At 41.4% G+C, this 23,991-nt stretch overlaps 1 protein-coding gene across 4 annotated transcripts in view; it reads left to right on the top strand.

The window, feature by feature from the left end:
- The window catches only part of ANO2 (anoctamin 2), a 154,598-nt gene that overhangs the window by 41,104 nt on the left and 89,503 nt on the right, over positions 1-23,991 (top strand). For all 4 annotated transcript variants that reach the window (XM_042469198.1, XM_042469196.1, XM_042469197.1 and 1 more), the window contains exons 7-9: positions 1,528-1,583; positions 4,288-4,329; positions 20,656-20,720. In XM_042469198.1, coding sequence (XP_042325132.1) covers positions 1,528-1,583; positions 4,288-4,329; positions 20,656-20,720 — 163 coding nt within the window. The remainder of the gene's footprint in view (positions 1-1,527; positions 1,584-4,287; positions 4,330-20,655; positions 20,721-23,991) is intronic.

Here is a 23,991-nt window from a genome sequence, read left to right as displayed (position 1 = left end):
GGACCAAAAGAGAACCTGATGGATGGTATGAGCCAATGTGTTTAAGAACTGTACACTAGTACCAGGAAGGATGATGCCACCATAGCACTGCCTACAAGGCCACTACATTCCGAGGGAGTGTGTTCCACTGTCGAACAGCCCTTACTGTCAGGAGGTTCCTCCTATGTTGAGGTGGAATCGCTTTTTCTTGTAGCTTGCATCCATTGTTCCAAAGCAGAATAGAGTGGCACTATTACTTCCCTTGATCTAGGCACTATACTTTTATTGATGCAACCTGAAATTGCATTGGCCTTTTTAGCTGCTGGTCTCCTAGATCCCTTTCACATGTAGTTTCATTCAGCCAGGTGTCCCCCATTCTATATTTGTGCATTTCATTTTTCTGCCCTAAGTGAGTACCTTACATTTCTCCGTGCTGAATTTCATTTTATTAGCTTTGGCCCAGCTTTCTAGTCTATTCGGGTCATTTATTCTTCCAAAATCTCTTCTGTGGATTTCCAGGGTGAACAAAGTGCAACTCTCAGGTCAAAACAATTTGTTTCCAAATGCCTCTAGGGCATGGGAGGCATTTTTGCTACTCCCCACCCCAACCCTGGCCCATTTGGGAATGGAAAAGGCCTTTTATAAAACCAGGGGGGAAAAAACAGAAGTGATATCTGTCACTTCCTGTTTTGACAAAAGGCCTCTCTGGGGCCTAAAGTGGCCCATGGTAGGGTTGCCATAATTCTCTACTAAAAACCAGGACAAAACGTAGGACAAAATTGAGACCAAAATATAGAACAATTGTAGGATAAAATTTAGCTCAAAATGTAGGACATTTAAGAAAAATGGAGGACCTTACATGTCCTACATTTTTGGCTAAATTTTATCCTACAATTGTCCTACATTTTGTCCCAGTTTTTAGTAGAGAATTATGGCAACCCTACTCATGGGCCTTCACAGTGTAGCTAAAATGACTTCCATAGAGAGCATTGGGAGATATGTTGGGGTAATTTTCATTTTTATTTTTGCATTAAAAGCCCTCCATGTTTCTAGAGAGGTGATGAAGCCCCCTAGCCTCTTCCATTTGCCAACTGGTGTATTCTTTGAGTATCCAAATATTCAATGTATTTTTGATGTTTGGCATCAGTATATGATATATTATTTTTCAGTACAAACACACATGTTTGAATCACTGACATTGGATTAGTAATTTATAGATAAAATGGATGCGGGAAGATAGTTCAATCAACAAACATCTTAAACATGTGAAAAACTAATGAAAGAACTCCCAAATCTGGATATTCAGTGTGTATTCTAAAATTCAAATTATATAGTTAGATTTCAACATTAAATTCTGGAAATTCTGAAATGCAAATGTCTGTCTTTTTTCTTAGATTTTAAACAGGTTAGAACTTTCAACTATAAATTTAAGCCCAGGTATTCTAGAACAAGTAAATAACATTATTTTTAAAATGAAAAAAATATATTTATCTTAAAAAAAAACAATCCCTATTGTTATTGAGCTATCTTTGTTGTTTTAATCCCTAGGTATTAATACATTAATAGCAAACAATGTATATGAAGCAGCATACCCCCTTCATGATGTAAGTATCTTTTTAAAAATCTTCATTCATCTAAGAACCTTGTTTTAAAAAAAAGCACCTTTATGTCATGTATGAAATGTATTTGGGGTGTAAAATGATGTTTTCCAAATAAAGTATCCCAGATTTGGGTTACACCTAGGGTTGCCATAACTGTCTACCGCCAAACCGGGACAAATGTACAAAAAAGGACAAATGTAGGACAAAATTTAGCCCCAAATGTAGGACATATTTTGCATATGGAGGACATGAATAATTAAAAAACAACAAATTAATAAATTCAAAAAGTATTAATATAAATGCATGCTTCTTAGGCATGCTCAAAATGGAGGACATTTTGACATTCTTCCTGGTCCTGAATAGAAGTTTGGGATGTAGCTTTGTGTGGAGGACTAGGATTATGGAGACCAGGGTTCATTTCCCTGCCTATTGGGTGACCTCAAGCTCAAGCAAGTCATACTCTCTCAGCTTCCTCAGCAGAAAGCCATGGCAAAACTCCTCTGAACAAACCTTGCCAAGCAAACCCCAGGATAGGTTTGCTTTAGGGTCTCCATATGGTGGAAAACAACTTGAAGGTAAACAATAACAAAGAATAACTGAGTACTTAACCTTTAAGTGCAGTGGAGGGTAGTGGCCTGAGTATTGGACTAGGAAAATGTGAGACCAGGGTTCAAATCCCAGCTCAGCCATGGAAGCGCACTGGGTGATTTTGGGCAGCAAGTCACACTCTCTCAGCCTCTCAGGAGAAGGTAAAGGCAACCCCCCCCCCAGAAGAAACTTGCCAAGGTCACCATAAGTTGGAAAAGAGCTGAAGGCAGACACCACCAACAACAGCAGAGGAGGAAGAAGGGGGGGAGATGAAAAATGAAGGAGAAGGAGAAAGAAGAAAAGGAGGAGAAAGAAGAAGAATAGGCAAAAGAAGGAAAAAATAGGAGGAGGAGGAAGAAGAAGAAGAGGAGGAGGAATGTGAGGAGAAGGAAGAAGAAGAGGAGGAGGAAGAAGAGGAGGAGGGAGGAGGAGGAAGAGGAAAAGAAGAAGGAAGAGGAAGAAGAGGAGGAGGAAGATGAGGAGGAGGAAGAGGAAGAAGAGGAGGAGGAAGAGGGGAAGAAGAGGAGGAGGAGGTGAAGCAAATCCCCCAATCCCCACCACCACCCTGCCCATGGCCTCTCTCTTTGCTCCATGGCTGCTGCCACACCAAAGGCATGGCAGCAGCCATGGAGCCCCCCCTACCCTGCCACCACCACAGTTCCTCCTACCTGCGCTGCTCTTGTTCTGGGCCAGTCGCTACCCGATGTGGGCAGTGGAGGCACTGCAGGCCGCTCCTCTAGCGAAGCCTAGAGGAGGAGGTGCTGTGGCCGGGATTGCAAGCATGCCCGGGCCCCTTGGGCCCAGGACAAACTGGCAAACCTGGGTGGTGACCATTCAAGGGCCCGAAACCTAGGATTGTCCCAGGTAAAACTGGGATATGGCAAGCCTCCTTACACCTAACCCACAGGAAAACATAAGCTGCAAAGAGTTGGCTCCTCACTTTGCAGATAAAATTGTTTGGATTTATATCAGCTGGAATATTATGACTAATAAAAGTCTAGAGGATGTAATGCAGCCACTGCTTGTTCAGTGTTAATTATTACTTTTTGGCTTGAAGATCCTTGCCCCTTCTGGCTTTAAACAACCCAGAGGGAGACTGGTAGAGTGGGTAATGGGAATGATCAACACCTTTTTTAAAGCAAGGCATGGTCCCTACATCCCTGAAGGGAGCTGTTTTAATACCTGTATTGGGGGAGGGGAATTCCCTGGGCCCCTGTTTAAATACTCGAAGGGATGTCACATCGAGGAAGGAGCTAGCTTGTTTTCTGCTCCTGCAGAGACTAGGACCCGGAGCAATGGATGCAAGCTACAGAAAAAGAGATTATAGCTCAACATTAGGAGGAATTTCCTGACAGTAAGGGCTGTTCGACAGTGGAACACATTCCCTCAGAGTGTAGTGGAGTCTCCTTCCTTAGAGACCTCAAAGGAGGGAGACTCCACCACTCTCCAAGGGAGTGTGTTCCATTGTCAAACAGCCTTTAATGTCAGGAAGTTCCTCCTAATGTTGAGGTGGAATCTCTGTTCCTGTAGCTTCAATCCATTGTTCCGGGTCCTTTTCTCTTTAGCAGCAGAAAACAAGCTTGCTCCCTCCTCATTATGACATCCCTTCAAATATTTAAACAGGGCTATCATATCACTTCTTACCCTTCTCTTCTCCAGTCTATACATCCCCAGCTCCCTAAGTCATTCCTCATAGGACATGGTTTCCAGACCCTTCACCATTTTAGTTGCCCTCCTTGGGACATCCTCCAGTTTCTCAATGTCTGTTATGAATTGTGGCACCCAGTACTGGACACAGTATTCCAGGTGGAGCCTGACCAAAGCAGAATAGAGTGGCACTATTACTTCTCTTGATCTAGACACTATACTTTTATTGATGCAGCCTAAAATTGCATTGGCCTTTTTTTGCTGCTGCATCACACTGTTGACTCATGTTCAACTTGTGGTGAAGGGTCTGGAAACCATGTCCTATTTTCCTCAGAATCACAGACAAGGCGCATATGTAGACCAGAGCACAGATTGTATTGACTCTGTTTGACTTATGTTTCAGCAGTACATTTAAATACTTAATCATTTCATGCCTACATTATTTTTTTATCATTTCTCACCACCTTTTTAGGGTGAATATGAAGATGAAAGCAAAGAAATGAATGACAGAAAGGTAAGCCATTTTAAATCCTCATTTTGGTTTGGGGTTGGATTTATAAGCCTTGACCATTGGAAATGCCATTGCAGATGACACTTTTTTAATAGTTCCTTCAGTATTAAATAGTGGGATACTATCTTTTGACATGGAGATTCAATTTCCACAGCTGCTGATATATACATCTTTCATCCATTGCATCTTTAAAGTCATCTGTACTATTGGTTTTAATATATCCTGTGACAATGAATTCCATAGATTTATTCTCTGTTGAATGGAAAATAATAAAATCTTAGAATCATAGAGTTTGAAGAGATCCCAGGAGCCATGCCAGGCAAGAATACTCCTGTAAGATGTAAGATGGAACTCATTTTAAGTAGCTAGGTATTCCTGGGGTGGTGCTATCCTTAGGCCAACAATAACAGCTATCTAGGGTGCATGCCTCAGGCCTCAAAGGAGTGCACTACTGACCTTTGAGGGTTACAGTTTTAAAATCACAACTGACAATGCATTTTTATATATACCAAAATAAAGTGCTGTTGAATTTAATGAATTATGAAGTCTTATAAAAAAAGTTCTATGTTCTGTTTTTATTTATACTTTTACAGGTATTTTTAGTTTCATTTAGGAAATTTTGGGACATCTTTAGCTAAGAAAAATCTTTTATTCTTAGCTGGCAACATTTGTTGTTTAGGGCTTGGTATATTATGTCATGTGACTCATGGCAAATGTCATAACTGAGTGAGTAACAGCTACAAGCCAATTGCAAGTGACTAAAAATTACCTTGTGGGCTGCAAGTTTTGACAGATACTACAGAGATTATAAACGAGCTACAAATGCTGCAAAATTTTGAGAGTGAACAAGTTAGAAGAGGAAAAGGAAATAGCAGTATGAGCAATAACAGACGGTTTCCTGCCCTCAGGCTTACAATCTAAAAAGACATGACACAAAAAGAGAAGGGAATGGTGAGGGGCAGAAGGTATCAGGTCCAGCATTCTTCTCTCCCTCTGAGGCCTGGACCAAGGTAGATGGACTGGAGGTAGGGCTCTCCTTTCATTCCCTCCCAGGCCAGAAAAAGACAGTTGGAAGGAGGGAGGGGAGGGCTCTTCCTCTTCAGGCCCGATGGTGTTGGGCCTGTCCTTTCACTCCCTTCCAGGCCAAAATATGACAGTTGGAAGGAGGGAGGGGAGGGCTCTTCTTCTTCAGGCCCGATGGTGTTTCCCAGCCAGGTCTATAATCTACTTTCTACTTGCCACATAGAGTTAGTTTCTGTAGCTCCGCTCCCAATCAGGTCAGTGGGTCAGCAGAAGCACCACTCTGTCAGACCATGCGCTCAAGAAGAGCACAGGGCCCAAACCAAACAAGCCCCTATTTTTTTTAAAAAAAAAGTGAAAAAATAAAGGACAACCCATCTCACTTTCTGTTCTCTACTCTGGACTGTACTATATATGTAACAATGTATAATAATTTATGCAAACAAAAATTCTTATCCCACAGCCATCTCTATTTTTAAATGACTAGACTTCCACCAATCCAATTGCCAACTTACCCTCAGCTCTCTGCTGATGTCTAATTTCTACTCCAGTAGGTAAGGGTATTAGTGATCTGTTTCAAGCACTAGGCCTCTAAAAGCCATCTACTTTTTATATTGGTTACCAATTCTTCTTTTCCTTCATGGCTTGGTCTTTGGACATGAGGCAGGCCATCATCGACTTCAGTTCCCTCATGTCCTCCTTAAGACTGGCCACATCTTCCGAAAGGTTCTCCTCTCACGGTTTCCAGAGCATGGCTTCCCCGATGGCTTGGTCCCAAGCCGTCATCCTGCCAGCCTTGCGGCGTCTCCTCTCCTCAGTCAGATCGTCAGAGCCTGTCTCTTTCTTGGGCTTGGCCCCCAGTTGCTCCTCGACATACAGGGCTTGAACCTTCCCTGGGTTCTCCTCGGAGACGGCTCTGGTCTCCTTCTGCATCAGTTGTTCTTTAGACAGCATTGTAGGAGATTCTGTACAATGATCAAGAAAGTTTATGTAAGAGCAAAGCAGAAGTACCCTCGAACACTTTTTTGCAGAATCTGAAGTCCCAAGCACCAAGCCCCAGGTTAAACAATCAGTAGCCCCCACCCTTTTTTCCCAGACCTTGCCACACCATACACTCTCTTTGCTAAGGCACCATGGCAACCTAGCACCTTAGCCTTGAAGACCTAGCTCTTTCACACCCCGTTATCTCTCTTACATTCCAAACCGCTAGCAGAACCAAAAACGGGCCTATAATATTCTATTCAACTTTTCCCTCCACCCAAATCTATGGCAGAACTACCAACTAGATCGATATACTTATATATCTAACATAGACAGTGATTATATATATGAACAATATGCAATATGAGAATATTAGTAACTGGATATGTTTGATACTGTATTTGATCTCATGGGTTCTGACATAATGCAACAGTAACTTCATCTGTTCAAGCCAAAGTTCTTTAAATTTTTTACTTTGTATTAGAGGTATGTTTTTTCTCCCTCCTCCTCAGCAAATCACATTCACACACTTCTCTTATTGGAGGACAGACATAAATAAATTGAGCAAAAGCCAGTTGGTAGCCATTCAGTTTAAGTTTCATCCAAGCACATACTGCATATTTTGGAATCTGAGGTGCTTTTGAAAGTTATTTATTTATTTATTTATTTATTTATTTATTTATTTGAGATGCCCTGTCTCTATGTAACTCAATAACCAAACTTCATGAATGAACCACAAATATTGCAGAAGATCAGAACAGAAAGCCATTTCTTGCCAGAACTGCTTTCAAAGGGTCAGTTTCAGTATTATAATTCCCCACAAGCCCACACACGCCTTTTATTGCCTATATTCCTTTCTCACGCCAAATAAACTTGGAGTTTTACAGCAACAGCCAGTCTCTCATGCTCCCCTTGTTTCCCACAACTAGTCCCAGCACCTGCTCATAACATCAAAACAGATGCTACAACAGAGACTACATTTAACAATAATACAAATAATAATGTCACGACAGAGGGAAATTGCATAGGAACCCTGACATCTGTCCCCCTTAAGACAAAACACCCCCTCCTGAAACAAATCTCAAACAGCAAAACAGTATAAAAACAAAACCATGCAAATAGAAATATAAGGCAAGCAATATAAACAGTCCAATTTTTTTTTAATCCAACATCTTATATAGGTCCATGCTTGTCAGGATCTCCTTGATGTAATTGTTTCATAGAATCATAGAATCACAGAGTTGGAAGAGACTACAAGGGCCATCCAGTCCAACCCCCTTCCATGCAGGAACACACAATCAAAGCACCCCCAACATCCAGCCTTTATTCAAAAACTTCAAAGGAGAAGACTCCACCATAGTCCGAGGGAGTATATTCCTCTGTCACACAGCTCTTACTATCAGGAATAATATTGATTTGTTGCCAGATTCATAATGTTGCCAGATTCATAATGTTGCATCTATTGCTCCAGGCCTATTCTCTGGAGCAGCACTTAATAATAATAATAAACAAATAATAGAAATTTTATTTCTATCCCGCTTTTTGCCAGGCAATCAAAGCGGCGTACAACAGGTTAAAATACATCCATATATACATAATACCCCCCTTAAAACAAGATTAAACAATGTAAGATTAAAAACTACATATTAAAACCAACTAAGCTAAATAAAAATCATCATGGGCAGAGTTCGCTGGATGGGAAGTCATATTTGTGGCCGAGCATTTATTTTAATTCCAGGAAGGTTTGCCGGAAGAGATCCGCCTTAATGGCCTTTTTAAAGCTCTCTAGATTGGTAATTTGATGGATCTCATCCGGTCATGTCTCCTCTTAACCTCCTGGTCTTTAGGCTAAACATAACCCGATCTCTACATCTCTCCTCATAGAACATGGTTTCCAGACTCTTCACCATTTTGGTTGCCGTCTTCTGGCCATGCTCCACCTTGTCAACATTCTTTTTGAATTGTGGTGCCCAAAAGTGGACACCATATTCCAGGTAAGGCTTGACCAAAGCAGAATAGCGTTGCACTATTACTTCCCTTGATCTAGACACTATACTTCTATTGATGCAGCCTAGAATCACATTGGTCTTTTTAGCTGCTGCATCACACTGTTGACTCATGTTCAACTTGTAGTCTACTTGGATGCCGAGATTCCTTTCACATGTAATCTTGTTAAACCAGGTATCACCATCCTATATCTATGCATTTCATTTCATTACACCCCTCCCCCCTCCCAGTGCAGTACCTTACATTTCTCCATGTTGAAATTCATTTTGTTAGCTTTGGCCCAGCTTTCTAACCTATTATAGTTATTTTGAATTTTGATCCTCTCCTCTGAGGTGTTTGCTTCTCGTCCTAATTTGGTGTCATCTGCAAATTTGATAAGCATGCCCTCTATTCTTATTTAATTAGTCTAGGTGCTCTGAAATGAATGTCTCATATTCAGTTGGAGTGGCTTTGTGGAAAGTCCTTCCATTGCAAAAAGTACTGAAGTAGCCCTTTGTATATTTTGGAACTTAGAATTTGTTTGACTTAAAGTGTTGTTGATCATCATCGTTGGATGAGGCACATGTGGGGTCTGGTGCCATGGTTTGGAGACATTTCCCTGCTTCAGGTAACTAGAATGAAACACATGGTGAATATGATGAAATGTTTTTGGTAGCTCCAGTTCTATAGCCACCCTGTTAGCAATCCTTTTTAGGAAAAGGACCAACATATTTTGGACCCAGTTTCTTAGAAGGCTGCAAACACTTAAGAAACCTTAAATACTGCTTGTCTCCTACTTTAAATTTCCATTCTGGTGTTCTCTTTCATCCTGCATGCTTTGTATAAGTGTCTTTTTCAAATTCCATTGCAGGTACCAAGTCTCTTTAATTTGTTTATTCCAATTAACCAATGGACTAGAATCCTCTGTGACCAAAGTGGGAAATAGTTTCCAATCTTGTCCATACACTACTTGAAATGGGGAATGGCCAGTGCTTTGGTGTACAGTGTTTTGCCATTTCTGCAAAAGCCAATAGCAATCGCAGCTCCATTTCTATACTAGTTCATACTGAACTAAGCAGTCTCTAAGTGATTTTCAACATGTAAGGTAATTGCCCCCAACAAGTTGGGTACCTATTTTAGCAACCTTGGAATGATGCCAGGCTGAATCGACCCTGGAGCCCCTGTCTGGTCTCAAACATCCAACCTTGTGACTGTGACTGAGTGGCTGCAGTACCAGCTCCAGGGCTCCATATGTAGCCAAATATCCTGACCAATCTGTTGAAAAATTGTAGAATATCTTAAGTAATATTCTAAAATTTGATTGTCCCATTCGATTTGTCCATCCATTTGGGAATGATGGGCTTTACTTAGTCCTTGTTCTGCCCCCCCCCCAAAACAGATTCATAAATGCTTTCCAAAATTGGGATGTGAAGTGTATCCGTCTGAGATTATGTCAGAGGATACCCTAGGGAGACAATATATACATTGTCTAAATATCTTAGCCAACTGGAGGGTAGTAGGAATATTGCATGGGGTACAAAGTGAGCTTGATTTGAAAACAAATCTCTCACTACTAAAACCATAGTATTTTTTATGACTTTCAGGTAGACCAATGATAAAGTCCATGCTAATTTATGGCCATGGCCATGACAATGTGAGCAAAGGTTGTAAAAGTCCCCGAGGTTTTCCCTCAATATGTCTCCATGTGAAAAAACAGGGCTCTTGATATAGTCCTCTACATCATGCCATAATTTGGGCAACCAGAACTGATGCCTGATTAAATGCAATGTCATTACATATCCAGAATGACCCACTATCTTTGCATCATGGCATTGTTTTAAAACCTGTTCTCTTAATGTCTCTGGAATGTAAATTCAGCCCCTTTTGTGGGGAATGCTATCCCAAACTCTTCCCCATGGTCTTTCAGCCACTCATACCACTCTATTGCTTCAGCCATGGTTTTTTGACAACACAACTCTACTGTAACCTTTGGAGCTGGAGCCTCAGCTTGGCTTTGAGCAAACACTGCCAATCCAAGTTGTTGGGGAGTAAATATCTGATTTATGACCTCCTTTCTTTGGCTGTCATGCTGTGACTATCTGGACAAAGCATTAGCCAAAAATCCCCCCTAACAGGTATTTCAATTGGAAGTTAAACTTAGAAAAGAACTCAGTCTATCTGATTTGTTTGGGGCTTAGTCTGCATGGGGTTTTTAGTGCCTCCAAATTCTTATGGTCAGTCCATACCTCAAAAGAAGCAGAAGTTCCCTATAACAAGTGCCACCAGGCCACCAGAGCTGCTGGATCACTTGTGTTTCTTTGTACAATAGTTTCTTCACATTTTGTACCAACTCTGCATGGGATTGGTAGTCCTTCGAGTAGGCCAAAACGCTATCCAGGTACACTAGTATTCATCTGTATAAAAATTTATGGAGAAGTTCATTAATCAAATGCCTAAATGCTCCTGGGAACCCACAGTTCAAATGGCATCACCAAGATATTCAAACACCCCAATTCACAATGAAAAGCAGTTTTCCACTGGTTTCCTGCCTTAATGCTCATGGAGAAGTATATTTCCTTCAAGTCTGTTTTGGTGCAATTTTTCCATTTGCCAAATCCATGTCCTTAATTAAGGGAAAAGGGGATTTATTTGAGGTGCATATAGCATTTAACCCTTGATAGTCTGTGTACAACCTCAAAGTCCCATCCTTCATGTTCCAAAACAGCACCAGGGCAGCCATTGAAGAAGTGGCTGGCTGAATAAGCCTTCGTGCTAGGTTGTTGTCTATAAACTCCCTTAAAGTCACCAGTTCTTGGGGCGGGGGGGGGGGGTATGGAATCTAACTTACTCTTAGGTAGGTCAGTCCCCTGAACTAGCTCAGTTGTGCAGTCTGGGTTACAATGAAGAGGAAGGACATTGGATTACTTTTCTTCAAAGAGTCCCCTCAAGTCAGAATACTCCAGGTGCTGGGCCTTCTCTTCCAACAGGGTTACCAACCTGCACTTGGTGCAGGTGAAGTTACTCAAAACCATAGGCAAGTAGACAAACATCCCACAACTGTTGCAGGTGACTGCAGCAGCTCCTTCACTGTGCATATTCAGAAGTTTCAAGTAGAGAATGAAACAGGACTGGGTTTTCCTCTCAAAAATTCACCTGTTAAACACCCTTGCAAAAGACCCCTCTTCGCCTCCTTTTTTCACCACACTCTGTCACTGAGTTCAAGAGACTGTGGATATAGATATAGAGAGAGCCACTGGCTGCTAGGCCCTTCCCCAAGAATGTCTCTGACTCATTTTCTCTGATCAGAAGCTTCCCACAAGCACCTGAAAGAAAAAAAAGTGAAAATGTAAAGGAGAATGCCACAAACAGCTCCCAGCTGACTTTCCGCTTTGTGCTCTCAGTGTTTTCTGTCTTTGAAATTCCCAGGGACTGGGCTTGAAACCCTCTGGCAGCAGTTATAAAATGCTAGTCTTCTAGCTCCTACCCCAGTGACTCACAGAAGCCCCGTCCCTTCAGGAACAAACACACTCCCCCAAGTTTGGGGGAAAAACTCACCTAATCGAATGGGTTTGAGTCCAGCCCCGTCAAGCAGGAATACTAATCAAAGCACCCACAACAGATGGCCATCCAACCTCTGCTTAAAAACCTTCAAAGAAAGAGACTTCACCACACTCTGAGGCAGCATATTCTATTCTCTAATAGCTCTGAATGTCGGGAAGTTCCTCTTGAGATTTAAGTGGAATCTCTTTTTCGGTAGTTTGAATCCATTGCTCCTTGTCCTACTCTCTGGAGACATGGAAAACCAGCCTGTTCCTTCTTCAATATAACATTCCTTCAAATGTTTAAAAATGACTATCATGTCCCCTCTTAATCTTCTTTTCATCAGGCAGGCTAAACATTACCATCTCTCTAAGCCACTCCTCATAGGATATGGTTTCCAGATCTTTCACCATTTTCGTCACCCACCTCTAGTCATGTTCCAGTTTGTCAAATCCTTCTTGAACTGAGGTGCCCAGAATTAGACACAGTATTCCAGGTTTGTTTGTTTTTTTAAGAAACTCCTATTCATCCTGAAGTCTCTTCTCTTTCAGTATCCTTATCCATGGAATTACAGCCAGTAATTCCCAAGATTTACAGAAATCGTGTTTCTTAAAATCGAGAATGCTTCCGCTTCCCACTGTATGACAAATTCTGAGACAGCATGATCACTCTCATCCCACCACTTCCACCCCATTAATCAGGTCATTCCTGTTGGTTAGGATCAGATCTAAAATAGCTAATCCCCTAGTTGCCTCTTCCCACTTCTTGACAATGAAATTGTCTTCAAGACAGGTAAAAAATTTATTGGACCTGATGTTCTTGGCAGAAGTTGACTGCCAACATATATAAGTATAGTTGAAATTTCCCATTACTGCTAATTCTTTCCTTTTTGACTGTGGGTTCATCTCCTTTAAGAAGGCATAATCCATATATTCAGTCTGGTTTGGGGGTCTGTAGTAGACCCCCCCACAGTATGACATCCCCTTTGTTTTTATCTCCCGTAATCCTTACCCAGATGCTCTCAACTTGGTTTCCTGTATTTGTCATGCCTCTTCACAAATATAAACATTCTTAACATTTAAAGCTACTTCTTCTCCTTTTTTGCTAGGTCCATTTCTCTGAAATAGGTTATACCCCCCATTTGCTACATTCCAGTCATGTGATTGATCCCACCAGCAGTGGTGTCACTAGGGGGTTGTGGGTGGGTGGGTGGGGGGGAACCATACCAGGTGACACCTAAGGGTAGGTGACACCACTGCTCCTCAGACACCTACCTTTTGGCAGATATAAGCTGTGGCAGTCATCTGCTTACCTTTAAAATGCTTTAAGAGGTGTTTGGAGTGCAGTGAAGCTCATTAGGAGGAGAAAGGAGAGGCACCAGAATTTTGAAATCTTAAAAAAATTATTCTTTTTAAATTTTCTTTAAAAAACATCACATTGTAACTAAATCTTCACTATGCACAATTTAGTAATTTGAAGGTTTCAGTGATACCGACTATATCATTTTTATTATGCTGTATTAAGAGTTCCAGTTCATCTTGTGTATTTCCCATTCTCTGTGGATTAGTGTAGAGACATTTAAGCCCATGTGTATCCCCCCCTTCCCCGGGTTGTTCTGTAGTATTACTTGTCCTGCTCTTTCTCTAACACTTGATCTTTTCTCCCCAACAACTGCTGAATTTTTGCCCTCCAAAATACTTTCTCTCTCCCCACCAGAATTCAGTTTAAAGTTCTCTTGATCAGATTTGTGAGCCTCTTAGCAAAGAAATTCTTGCTAACAACTGTGAGGTACACCCCATCCCTAGCCAAAATACAATCTTTGTGAAGAAGCTGGCCATGGTCCAAGAATCCAAGAATCATAGAACCATAGAATAATATAGTTAGAAGTGACCACAAGGGCCATCCAGTCCAACCCCCTGCCATGCAGGAACCCTCAGTCAAAGCATCCCCGACAGATGGCCATCCAGAATCCAAATTATTCTCAGAAGCACCATTTGTGGAGCCAGTTGTTCAAGTCTGCTACTCTTCTCTCCCTTCTTGGGCCATGTCCTTCAACAGGAGGAGAGACAAAATTACAACCTGTGCACCAAGGTCATTCAGCTTCCTGCCCCATATCCTCATAATCTTTTGTGATGTTCTGAAAATGTGTTTACAGTGTCATTGGTTCCCATGTGAACCAAAAGGAAGGGATAACACTTAGTGGGCTTGACCAGTCTTGTCAGTCTCTTTGTTACATCACAGATTTTGGTTCCAGGGAGACACCTCATGGTTCAACTTGTCAGGCTTGCAATTTGTTCATTCTCTTTCTCTGAGCAAGGAGTCCCCAACCACCACAACTCATCTCCTCTTAGTTTTGACAGGAGACACCCGAAGTGCAGATTCTTACTGGACCATCTGGATATTCTCTGCTGCTGACACTGTTGCTCTTGCAGTTAATAAGAAAAAAGACCTTGGAATCAATTTTTAGCTCCACATTCTGTTAGGTTCTTGGGCCTTCTACATGTGTGTAAAATTCCTCCAAGCATCTGTCTCCTACATTTGGGAACTTACTTCTTGCTCAGTGACATTTTCTGTGTGTTTGATATTCAAGATAGTCCTAACAGACCCATCCAAGAAAACTTGTCATCCTACAGGGCTACCAACTTGCACTTGCTCCATGTCTAGCTAGCCATGTCTTCTGGCAAGAAAACAAACATGACATAGCTGATGCAGGTGACTGCAAAAACTCCATCACTTTCAATATTGAACAATTTGTTCAATCAATTAAAAAGAGGAAAATAAAAGAACTATGTTGCTCCTCTGCAAACGTCCCTGCTAAACAATCACATAACTTGCCTTGCCTGTGTTGCGAAGCTCCAACTGTCTTAGGCCCCATATAGACAGGCCAAAATAAAGCTGCTTCGAGTCACTTTGGAGGTATGCTGTTTAAATGATGCATGCCTCCTAAGAGTCCGGAAGCTGCGCCAAAGCTGTGCTCCAGTCCTTAAGAAACCAACATAGATGACTAAGGTACTTTCAACTGAGCTAAAGTTTAAATGGAATATGTATAAGAAATGGAAAAATGGGGAAATCACCAAAGAAGAAATCAGATAAATAGCGAGCACGTGTAGGGGTAAAGTCAGAAAAGCTAAAGCACAGAATGAACTCAGGTTTGCTAGAGAGGTTAAGAACAATAAAAAGGACTTTTGGGGTATGTCCACAGCAAAAGGAAGAAGAAGGAAATAGTAGGGCCACTTTGTGGAGAAGATGGCAAAATGCTAACAGGAGACAGAGAAAAGGCAGTTACTCAACACGTTCTTTGCTTCAGTCTTCTCAGAAAAGAAGAAATAATGGCGGGTTACAGATCGCCTGTTTGGGGCGAGCTGCACCCGCCCCTTTCCCCAGTGTATCGGGGCCTCAGCTGCCAAACCGGCAGCCTCCGAGGCCCCGATCCGCTGCTTTGCAGGCTGCGGGGAAGCGGCAAAAGGCTGCTTCCCCGCAGCCTGGAAAGCCCCAAGGACACCCCACGGTGGCGGGGAGGAGGAGAAAGGGGCCGCTTGGCCCCTTTCTCCCTTGCTTTGCTGGGCGCAGCCGTCTGAAGGCTGCGCCCAGCAACGCAAAGCGGCGCCGCAAACCAGGAAGGAGCTCCGAAACGGAACTCCATCCTGGTCTGCGCAAAGGGCGCACTAAGCGCCCTGGCGTGGACCGACGACATCATGTCCGCGCCACCCTGTATAGAGGCGGAGCGGTCATGGCGTCGTCATGGCGGCCCCCATGTGGAAGGGGAGCCGCCATTTTGTACGGACTCAGTCCGTACTAGGGTTAGGGGGGTGCGGAAGCACCGCACCTTCTTAACCCTAGTACAGACTGACTCCGTACTTTCATGGCGGTCTATAACCCGCCAATGAGATGAATATAAGTCTCCAGGACCAGATGAACTACATGGAAGGGTATTAAAAGCACTGGCAAATGTAATATAAGAACCATTGGCATTAATCTTTGAGAATTCTTGGAGAACAGGAAAAGTCCCAGAAGACTGGGGGAGGATAAACGTTGTCCACATTTTCAAAAAGGGGGAAAAAGAGGATCCCAACAATTATCGTCCAGTTAGTCCAGCCATAATCACCAAAAGTTAACATGGGTTTCAGAGAAACAGGTCATGCCAGACTAAAAATGATCTCTTTTTTTATATAAAATTACCAGCTTGGTAGATGAAGTGCACACTGTGGATATAGTATATCTTGATTTCAGTAAGGCCTTTGACAAGGTTCCCCATGACATTCTTGCAAACAAGCTTATAAAACGCGGGCTACACAAGGGAACTGTTATGTGGATTTGCAATTGGTTGACTGGCCAAACCCAAAGGGTACTCAACAATGGCTTCTTTTCATCCTGGAGGAAGTGACCAGTGGAGTTCCACAGGGTTCTGTTCTGGGCCCAGTGCTATTCAACATCTTTATCAATGACTTGGATGTTGGGGGCATAGTTATCAAATTTGCAGATGGCTTCAAATTAGGAGGAGTAGCTAATACCCCAGAGGACAGGATCAAAATTCAAAATGACCTGAATAGTCTAAAAAGCTGGGCCAAAGCTAACAAAATGAAATTCAACACGGAGAAATGTAAGGTACTAACTGCACTTAGGGTGAAAAAATGAAATGCACACATATAGGATTGGGGACACCTGGCTGAATGAGACTACATGTGAAAGAGATCTAGAAGTCCAAGTAGACTACAAGTTGAACGTGAGTTGACAGCTAAAAAGACCAATGCAATTTTAGGCTGCGTCAATAGAAGTATAATGTCTAGATCAAGGTAATTAATAGTGCCACAGTATTTTGCTTTGGTCAGGCCCACCTGGAATCCTGTGTCCAGTTCTGGGCACCACAATTCAAAAAGGATGTTGAGAAGCTAGGGTGTGTCCAAAGGAGGATGACTAAAATGGTGAAGGATCTGGAAACCATGCATTATGAGAAACGACCTAGGGAGCTGGGGATGTTTAGTCTGGAGAAAAGAAGGTTAAGAGGTGACATGATAGCCCTGTTTAAATATTTGAAGGGATGTCATATTGAGGAGGGAGCAAGCTTGTTTTCTGCTGTTCCAGAAAACAGGACCCGGAACAATAGATGCAAGCTACAGGAAATGAGATTCCACCTCAACATTAGGAGGAACCTCCTGACAGAAAGGGACAGTGGAACACACTCCCTCAGAGTGTGATGGAGTCTCCCTCCTTGGAAGTTTTTAAACAGAGGCTAGATGGCCATCTGTCAGGTATGCTTTGACTGAGGGTTCCTGCATGGCAGGGATTGGACTGGATGGCCCTTGTGGTCTCTTCCAACTGTATGATTCTATGATTCTATGATTTTAACACTTCTTTGAAATGAATAGAAGTTTCCTAGTTCTCCTTTTTATCAGCAATGAGAGGGGTAGTGTTTGTTTAAGTGAAGGAAGCTAAGTCTTATTTTTGGCAGAGGGACACAAGTCTGAATTCCTGGAAAAATATTCATCCTACAAGTTGGTGTGCCCTTCTTTTTATCCTGCCTGTTTAGGTTCTCTTATGAAGTGTTAAGTATTAAAAACATAAAAGGATCTTTCCAGAAATACTGCACTGATTGCTCACATATGTTTCAGTTGTACAGCCATATGACATGACTGTAGGATTTCTATGTATAACATCATCTGGTTTTTATCTGAAGCTCAATAGTTTCAGTGTTTAATTTCCTGAAATGCCCTCAATAGATTTAAAGGAAAGGGAGATATTTTAAAAGCAGCCTTCCTCTTTCAACTTTTTGATGGCATTGCTTTTACTCCCTTGCTACCAGTGTGTGGCCTCCAGTCAAAGGTGAACTGAGACTGTCTGGACTGTATTTCTTTATAAGGAAGCCCTGTCGATCAAGAGTTATGTGCCAGATCATAAAGTGAAAGATAATTCCAATTAGCCCTCTTAAGACTCCTGTTGCACAAAAGGGTTTCATTAAATAATTTGTGGCATGCTTGAAAAGTAGCATTCTGTGTAGCACATGTACTCTCAAAGTCTATTAAGAGCAAAGTAATTTGTCTGTTTCAGATTGGAATTTTGTATTCACTTACCTGAAACTAAGCTCCATTGAGTCCAGTGGAATTTACGTCAGGGCCTAAATACCTTAAAGGCACCAGATCCTGTCTGATCTTGGACACTAAGCAGGGTCTGCCATGTAATTATTAAGTTGGATAAGTCTACACCTATACCCTCATCCTGCAAACTCTCCAGCATTTCAAAGATAAAAGATACTTTATTTAGTTGAAATACCTATTCTCATGCCACCTCACTCTCTGTGTTGTTCATTGCTGAGGTTTTTCTGACTGATACTTGTTTGATAATCTTACTTACGTCTAAGGGGGAGAGATCTTTCCCACACTTGCAAATGAAGCAGGCTTTATAAAAAACAACAATTTTTTTATTTTTTAAAAAAAGAAAAACAATTTAGCACAATGCTTAATATCACAATCAGGGCCATGCTGAATATTCTACCACTTTGTTTTTGAACAAAAGCAGTCTGGGTGGAAATGAAACGCAGGGCGTTCCTCATTCCCCATTCCTTTCCCTAAATTGGTGGGAAGTGGTGTACATTTTTTCAGCGTGGGGCTGTAAGGTTTTTTCTATTGTTTCAGGGGAAGAGAATGCTCATCATGCTTGTTTGAGAGGAAGAGTGTGCTTATCACTAATATTATTCATTTTGAGTAGGACTTATTGTATTGTTTATGAACTTCAAAACCATAGACACAGGTACCCATCCTCCCACTTTTCATGTATGTTCTTTAAACTCCTTGGTAATGAATGTACTAGTTTCCATTTCTTTCACACACACACAAACATACACACACATTTTGATCTTTAAATAGATAAAGAAAGAAATACAGTCACCCTCGATATTTGTGGCTTCAACACTCGTGGTTTTGATTATTTGTGAAGTCAAGTCCACTGTGCATGCACTCCTACTCATCCCTCATGGGCTTTTCCTTTGGGGAGGGAAAAAGATCAGTATGGAGAAGCCAGGAAGGGCATATGCACTAATCCCACCGCTTTCCAGAATGGAAAAATGCCTCTTTCCTCAAGCAGCATTCTGCCTTGAGAAGGGGCTTTGGGGGGGGGAATCCCCCACCCTTTTCCAGGACAGGAAGCCACATGGGGAAAGACAGCAATCTTGACTTGGGAAGGGGTTTGAGTGCTTTATTCGTAAATTTGTGCCCCAACCCCCGTGACTGTCAAGGGTTGACTGTAAATGCTCTCAGCAGTCCTAGATGTGAAAAAGACCTTCGGCTTAGTGTTAATCATAACACTAATGGGCCCCAGGTGTACGCATAGACAGTGCTTGAGAAGTTGTGTGAGATTAAGTTCTACAAGTTGTGTACAGTTTGAATCCACTGAGGACCATTGGCTGTTTGCCCAGACGTCCTTCTGCAGCTGTTTGTTTGCTGAACGCAGTACAAGATGATGGATGCAGCCATGAGGTTTCAGAAGTTAGGAGAAAGTAATTACTACAGTTGGAAAACCTACATGCAAGCTTTGTTGATAAAGCAGGACTTGTGGGACATTGTGAGAAAACAACCTGATCTGACTGATGAGACTGAGGTAGAAAATAATAGCAAGGCAAGGGTGACAATTGTTTTGGCCCTAGAACTGAGTCAGCTAAATCACATCAGAGACAACATACAGCTAATAATGTGTCGAAAGCTCTTGAAAGAGTTTATCAGCCTGGTGGAGCTTTATCTAGTCTCTTCTTCCAGGCTAGCCCTGATGGAGCTGGGCCTGCCTGGTCAAAATGACCTTAATAGATTAGAAAGCTGGGCCAAAGCTAACAAAATGAATTTCAACACAGAGAAATGTAAGGGTGGAAAAATGAAATGCCAGATACACCTGCCTGCATGAAAATTCCTGTGAAAGGGATCTGGGAGTCCAAGTAGACCACAAGTTGAATATGAGTCAACAGTGAGATGCAGCAGCTAAAAAGGCCAATTCAATTTAGGCTGCATCAATACAAGTATAGTGTCTAGATCAAGGGAAGTAATAGTGCCACTATATTCTGCTCTGGTCAGGCCCCACCTGGAGTATTTTGTCCAGTTCTGGGCACCACAATTTAAAAAGGATGTTCAGAAACTGGAGTGTGTCCAAAGGAGGGCAACCAAAATGGTGAAGGCTCTGGAAACCATGCCCTATGAGGAGTTACTGAGGGAGCTGGGGATGTTTAGCCTGGAGAAGAGAAGGTTAAGAGGTAATATGATAGCCCTGTTTAAATACTTGAAGGGATGTCACATTGAGGAGGGAAGTAGCTTATTTTCTGCTCCTGCAGAGACTAGGACCCGGAGCAATGGATGCAAGCTCTAAGAAAAGAGATTCCATCTCAACATTAGGAGGAACTTCCTGACAGTAAGGGCTGTTCGACAGTAGAACACACTCCCTCAGAATGTAGTGGAGTCTCCTTCCTTAGCGGTCTCTTAAACAGAGGCTGGATGGCCATCTGTCTAGGATGACCCTTGTGGTTTCTTCTAACTCTATGATTCTATGATTGTATGAGAAATGAACGCTATGGTCATATAGTTGCTGCACAGTCACAGATATGTGAAACATGCTGCTTTTATTTGTATGTACTTCATGGTGACTTTATTAAATTATTACTTCACACTATCCTCTGGAGTTAAGGACTATCACTTGGGAAGACAAAAGACCCGGGGGGGGGGGGTGACCTGACATCTAGTGAAGCTCAGTTCTGACTCCATTTAGGTCCCAATAACTTTCCTCTCTCATTTAGTCATAATGTATGAATTATTTTTGTTTTTTCCACAGTTACTGTATCAAGAATGGGCCAGATATGGCACATTTTACAAGTTTCAGCCTATTGACCTCATAAGGTAACAAACAAATTCTTTAAGTTATCTTTATATTCACAACCAGTCCATAGTGGAGCACCAAATATATAATCACAAAATAAACATTCAAATATGCAACTAAAATTCCTTTCATGGAACATTTCTGGATAGAAAAGTAATATGATTGATCCATCATTTTTGGATTTCATTACTAGACATGATTTAATATTATTGCAAGAGACCTGGTGCAAGCCAAATTTAATCATAAATGGTCACACAGCATACTCGTTAGAGGCAAGCCCTAGTTGCAAAGGAGGTTGCCCAAAGGATGCCTTATGTATCCTGGTTTCCACCAACATTAAATCTACACATATTAGTCTTGATTCTCTTGCAGATTTGGCAGATACTTTGCTAATCAAATTTAAATGCCTCTGGCTATTAGTAATAAATGTCTACATTCCCCCACAACACCAAAATGAAATGCTGAAGGATATGTGGACCAGATTAGAAAACTATATTGTTAAATTATCAACACAACACTCAAAAGCCTTTCTGATACTGGCAAGAGATTTTAATGCCAGAGTGGGACAAAGCAAGGCAGATCTATACTCACACTTCCATCTTTCTCAACCAGACCCAGAGGAGGGACTAAAACTTCCTCTCAGACAGTCTAAAGACAAGGGCTGTAATCAGGCAGCTCTCTATCTTATGCAACTGATAAATAGATTAAATTTAGCCAATAGGAGCATGGAAGGAGACAGAGAGGGTGAGGAGTGGCAAGGAGTGGGAAAGAAAAAGAAAAGAAGAAGGAAGGAAGTAGAGAAAGGAAAGAGAGAGAAGAAAGAAAGAAAGAAAGAAAGAAAGAATAAAATTTAAGAATAAAGGAATAGGAACAAAGCATTCAATACAAAGAGAGAAAGAAGTATTGTAAGCATATATACCTCCTCTCTCCCTCTCACTTTTGAATATTTTGAAGTACATTAAAATAAGTGTTGAATGAAGAAAACCCATTCATTTAAAGGAACTCAATGTTTTGTGACGTAATTTCATCCAAAAGATTTAAATAATAAATTAAGGGACAGAGAGACTAAGACCAGATACTTAAACTCTATTCTAAGTTTGGAGAGATTGAAGATTGGAGATTCATTTTAAGTTAAATAATTAAGACTAATGTAAGTGAATGAATTTTGTTTTGAGCCAAAGTTGAACCTACTAAATTGATTGATTAAGGAGGCAAAATACATAGAGAGATACAAGAACTGAGAATAAATATATGGACTGGACTCAGATTTTGATCTAAACTGATTTAATAAAGTAAAATTGAAGATTAAGTGAAATTGTTCAACTCAAGTCAATTAATTGCTTAATTAATTGTGAAAAAACAGGATGAAATGAAGATCCCCACCACCATTCCCTTCTCCATTTGTGTTGTGTCTTTTTATATTGTAGGCCTGGGAACCGTCTAATTAAAAACAATTGTAAGCTGCTCTGAGAGCCTTTAGGGCTGAAGGGTGGGGTATAAACACGATAGATAGATAGATAGATAGATAGATAGATAGATAGAAGTAAATCAACTTTGATTTGAATAAAGCTCAACAAATTGATTTAAGAGACTTAATATAAACTGAGAGACACATGGACTGGAATTAATTATTAGTGTTGTGTTTAAACTGTAATTCAAATTGACATAATGAAATAAATTTGAAGATTAGTTTAAGGATTTATTTGAAGATTGATTGAAACTCATTGATTTACTTGATTGATTGATTGATTGATCAATTGCCAAATAAAAGGACTGAGTAATAGAGGGGTATATGATACATGATTTATATTCTTACTGGAATTAATTAACTGAGCTGGATTGGTAGAATTAACAAATTGATTAAGGAATTTAACTGACCACAGCAACTTCTAAAATATACTACTGATATTAGAACAACGCAAATTCAATATCTAGTCCAAACACAAAGAAGACAATTGAAAGAACAAGTATCCATTTTCGAAGAGATAAAAAAAGATAAAGATAGAAACTTGTCAAAAGAAATGAAAATGTTGAGAGCTGATATAAAACAAGATATGAAGATGGAACTTAAGGACATAAAAAATCTTCAGAAAAAGTTACAAAAGACATGAATAAAACTAAAGCAAGACTAGAAGAGGAATAGCAATATATTCCTGGTACAGAGAGGAGGAGGAGAGAAGTAGCTGGGTGGCCATGTTGAGTGGTGACTGAATTTTTTTTAAACTCTAGGGAGAGTGTGCTTGTTGTTGAGGGGGTGGAGCTTCAGTCAGTCACATCTGTGAGTCACTAGGGGCGGAGCTAGCAGACTAGCTCTATATCACTACTCCCACAACCTTTTTCTTTTTCATCCAAGAAGAACTACAGCAGAGGCTGAGTTCATTGGGCTCACTGCCAGAAATTGGTGAAACATCAGGGGCTTTAACATTGATGTTTTCCAGTGAATTTTTTTTAGGAGGAAGCTCAAAGTCCTGTTCCAGTGATTTCTTAAGATTTTTCAGTATGGACACTGACGGAACCGCTGCAGTCACCTGCAACACTTGTGGGATGTTTGCCTTCTTGCCTACAAATGTGGTGTGTGGTCGTAGTGGGGGGCTCCTTGCTGAGCTGTACAGCTCTCAAGACATCTTGTCAGGCCTACAAATCACTGCTTCTGTACCCCTCAGCAAGGAGTCCCCCACTACGACCACACGCCTCCTCTGAGGCTTAGCAGCAACTGTTCCCTCGGGTGGAACTCTCAGGCTCCCCTGCTCTGTCCCTGAAGTATGTCCATGCTGCTCTTCTTCATCCTCCTTGATAAGGGAAAGAGCTTCGAATCGATTCTCTAGCTGCAAGCTCCCATAACAATCCCTTCTTGGCTTACTTCTCTGTGTGACATTCCTCCAGCCGTCTGCTTCCTGTGTATGGGAAATGACCTCCTCCACCCTAGCATCTTCCTCTGCATGGTACTCATCCAAGATCATTAGTACTGTTGTGTCCAGGAAATCCTCTTGTTCCCTAATATGCTGAAGTATAGCTAATCTGGACTCCAGCTGCTGCACTTTCCTCTCCAAGAGTGCTACCAACTTGCACTTGGTGCATGTGAAGTTCTTCACTTCTGTAGGCAAGAAGACAAACATCCCACAAGAGTTGCAGGTGACTGCAGCAGATTCCCTCGGTGTCCATACTGCAAATCTTTAGTAATGAATGAAACAGGACTGTGGGCTTCCTCCTCAAAAAAATTCTCTGGTAAACATCAATGTTAAGGTGTGAGATCCAACAACCTTCACCAATAATCTCCAACAGCAACTTGCT

This window comes from Sceloporus undulatus, chromosome 5 (assembly GCF_019175285.1).
Source record: "Sceloporus undulatus isolate JIND9_A2432 ecotype Alabama chromosome 5, SceUnd_v1.1, whole genome shotgun sequence".
Classification (NCBI taxonomy): Eukaryota; Metazoa; Chordata; class Lepidosauria; order Squamata; family Phrynosomatidae; genus Sceloporus; species Sceloporus undulatus.
The sequence above is the reverse complement of the archived record's forward strand: the minus strand, read 5'-3'. Positions and strand labels throughout refer to the sequence as shown.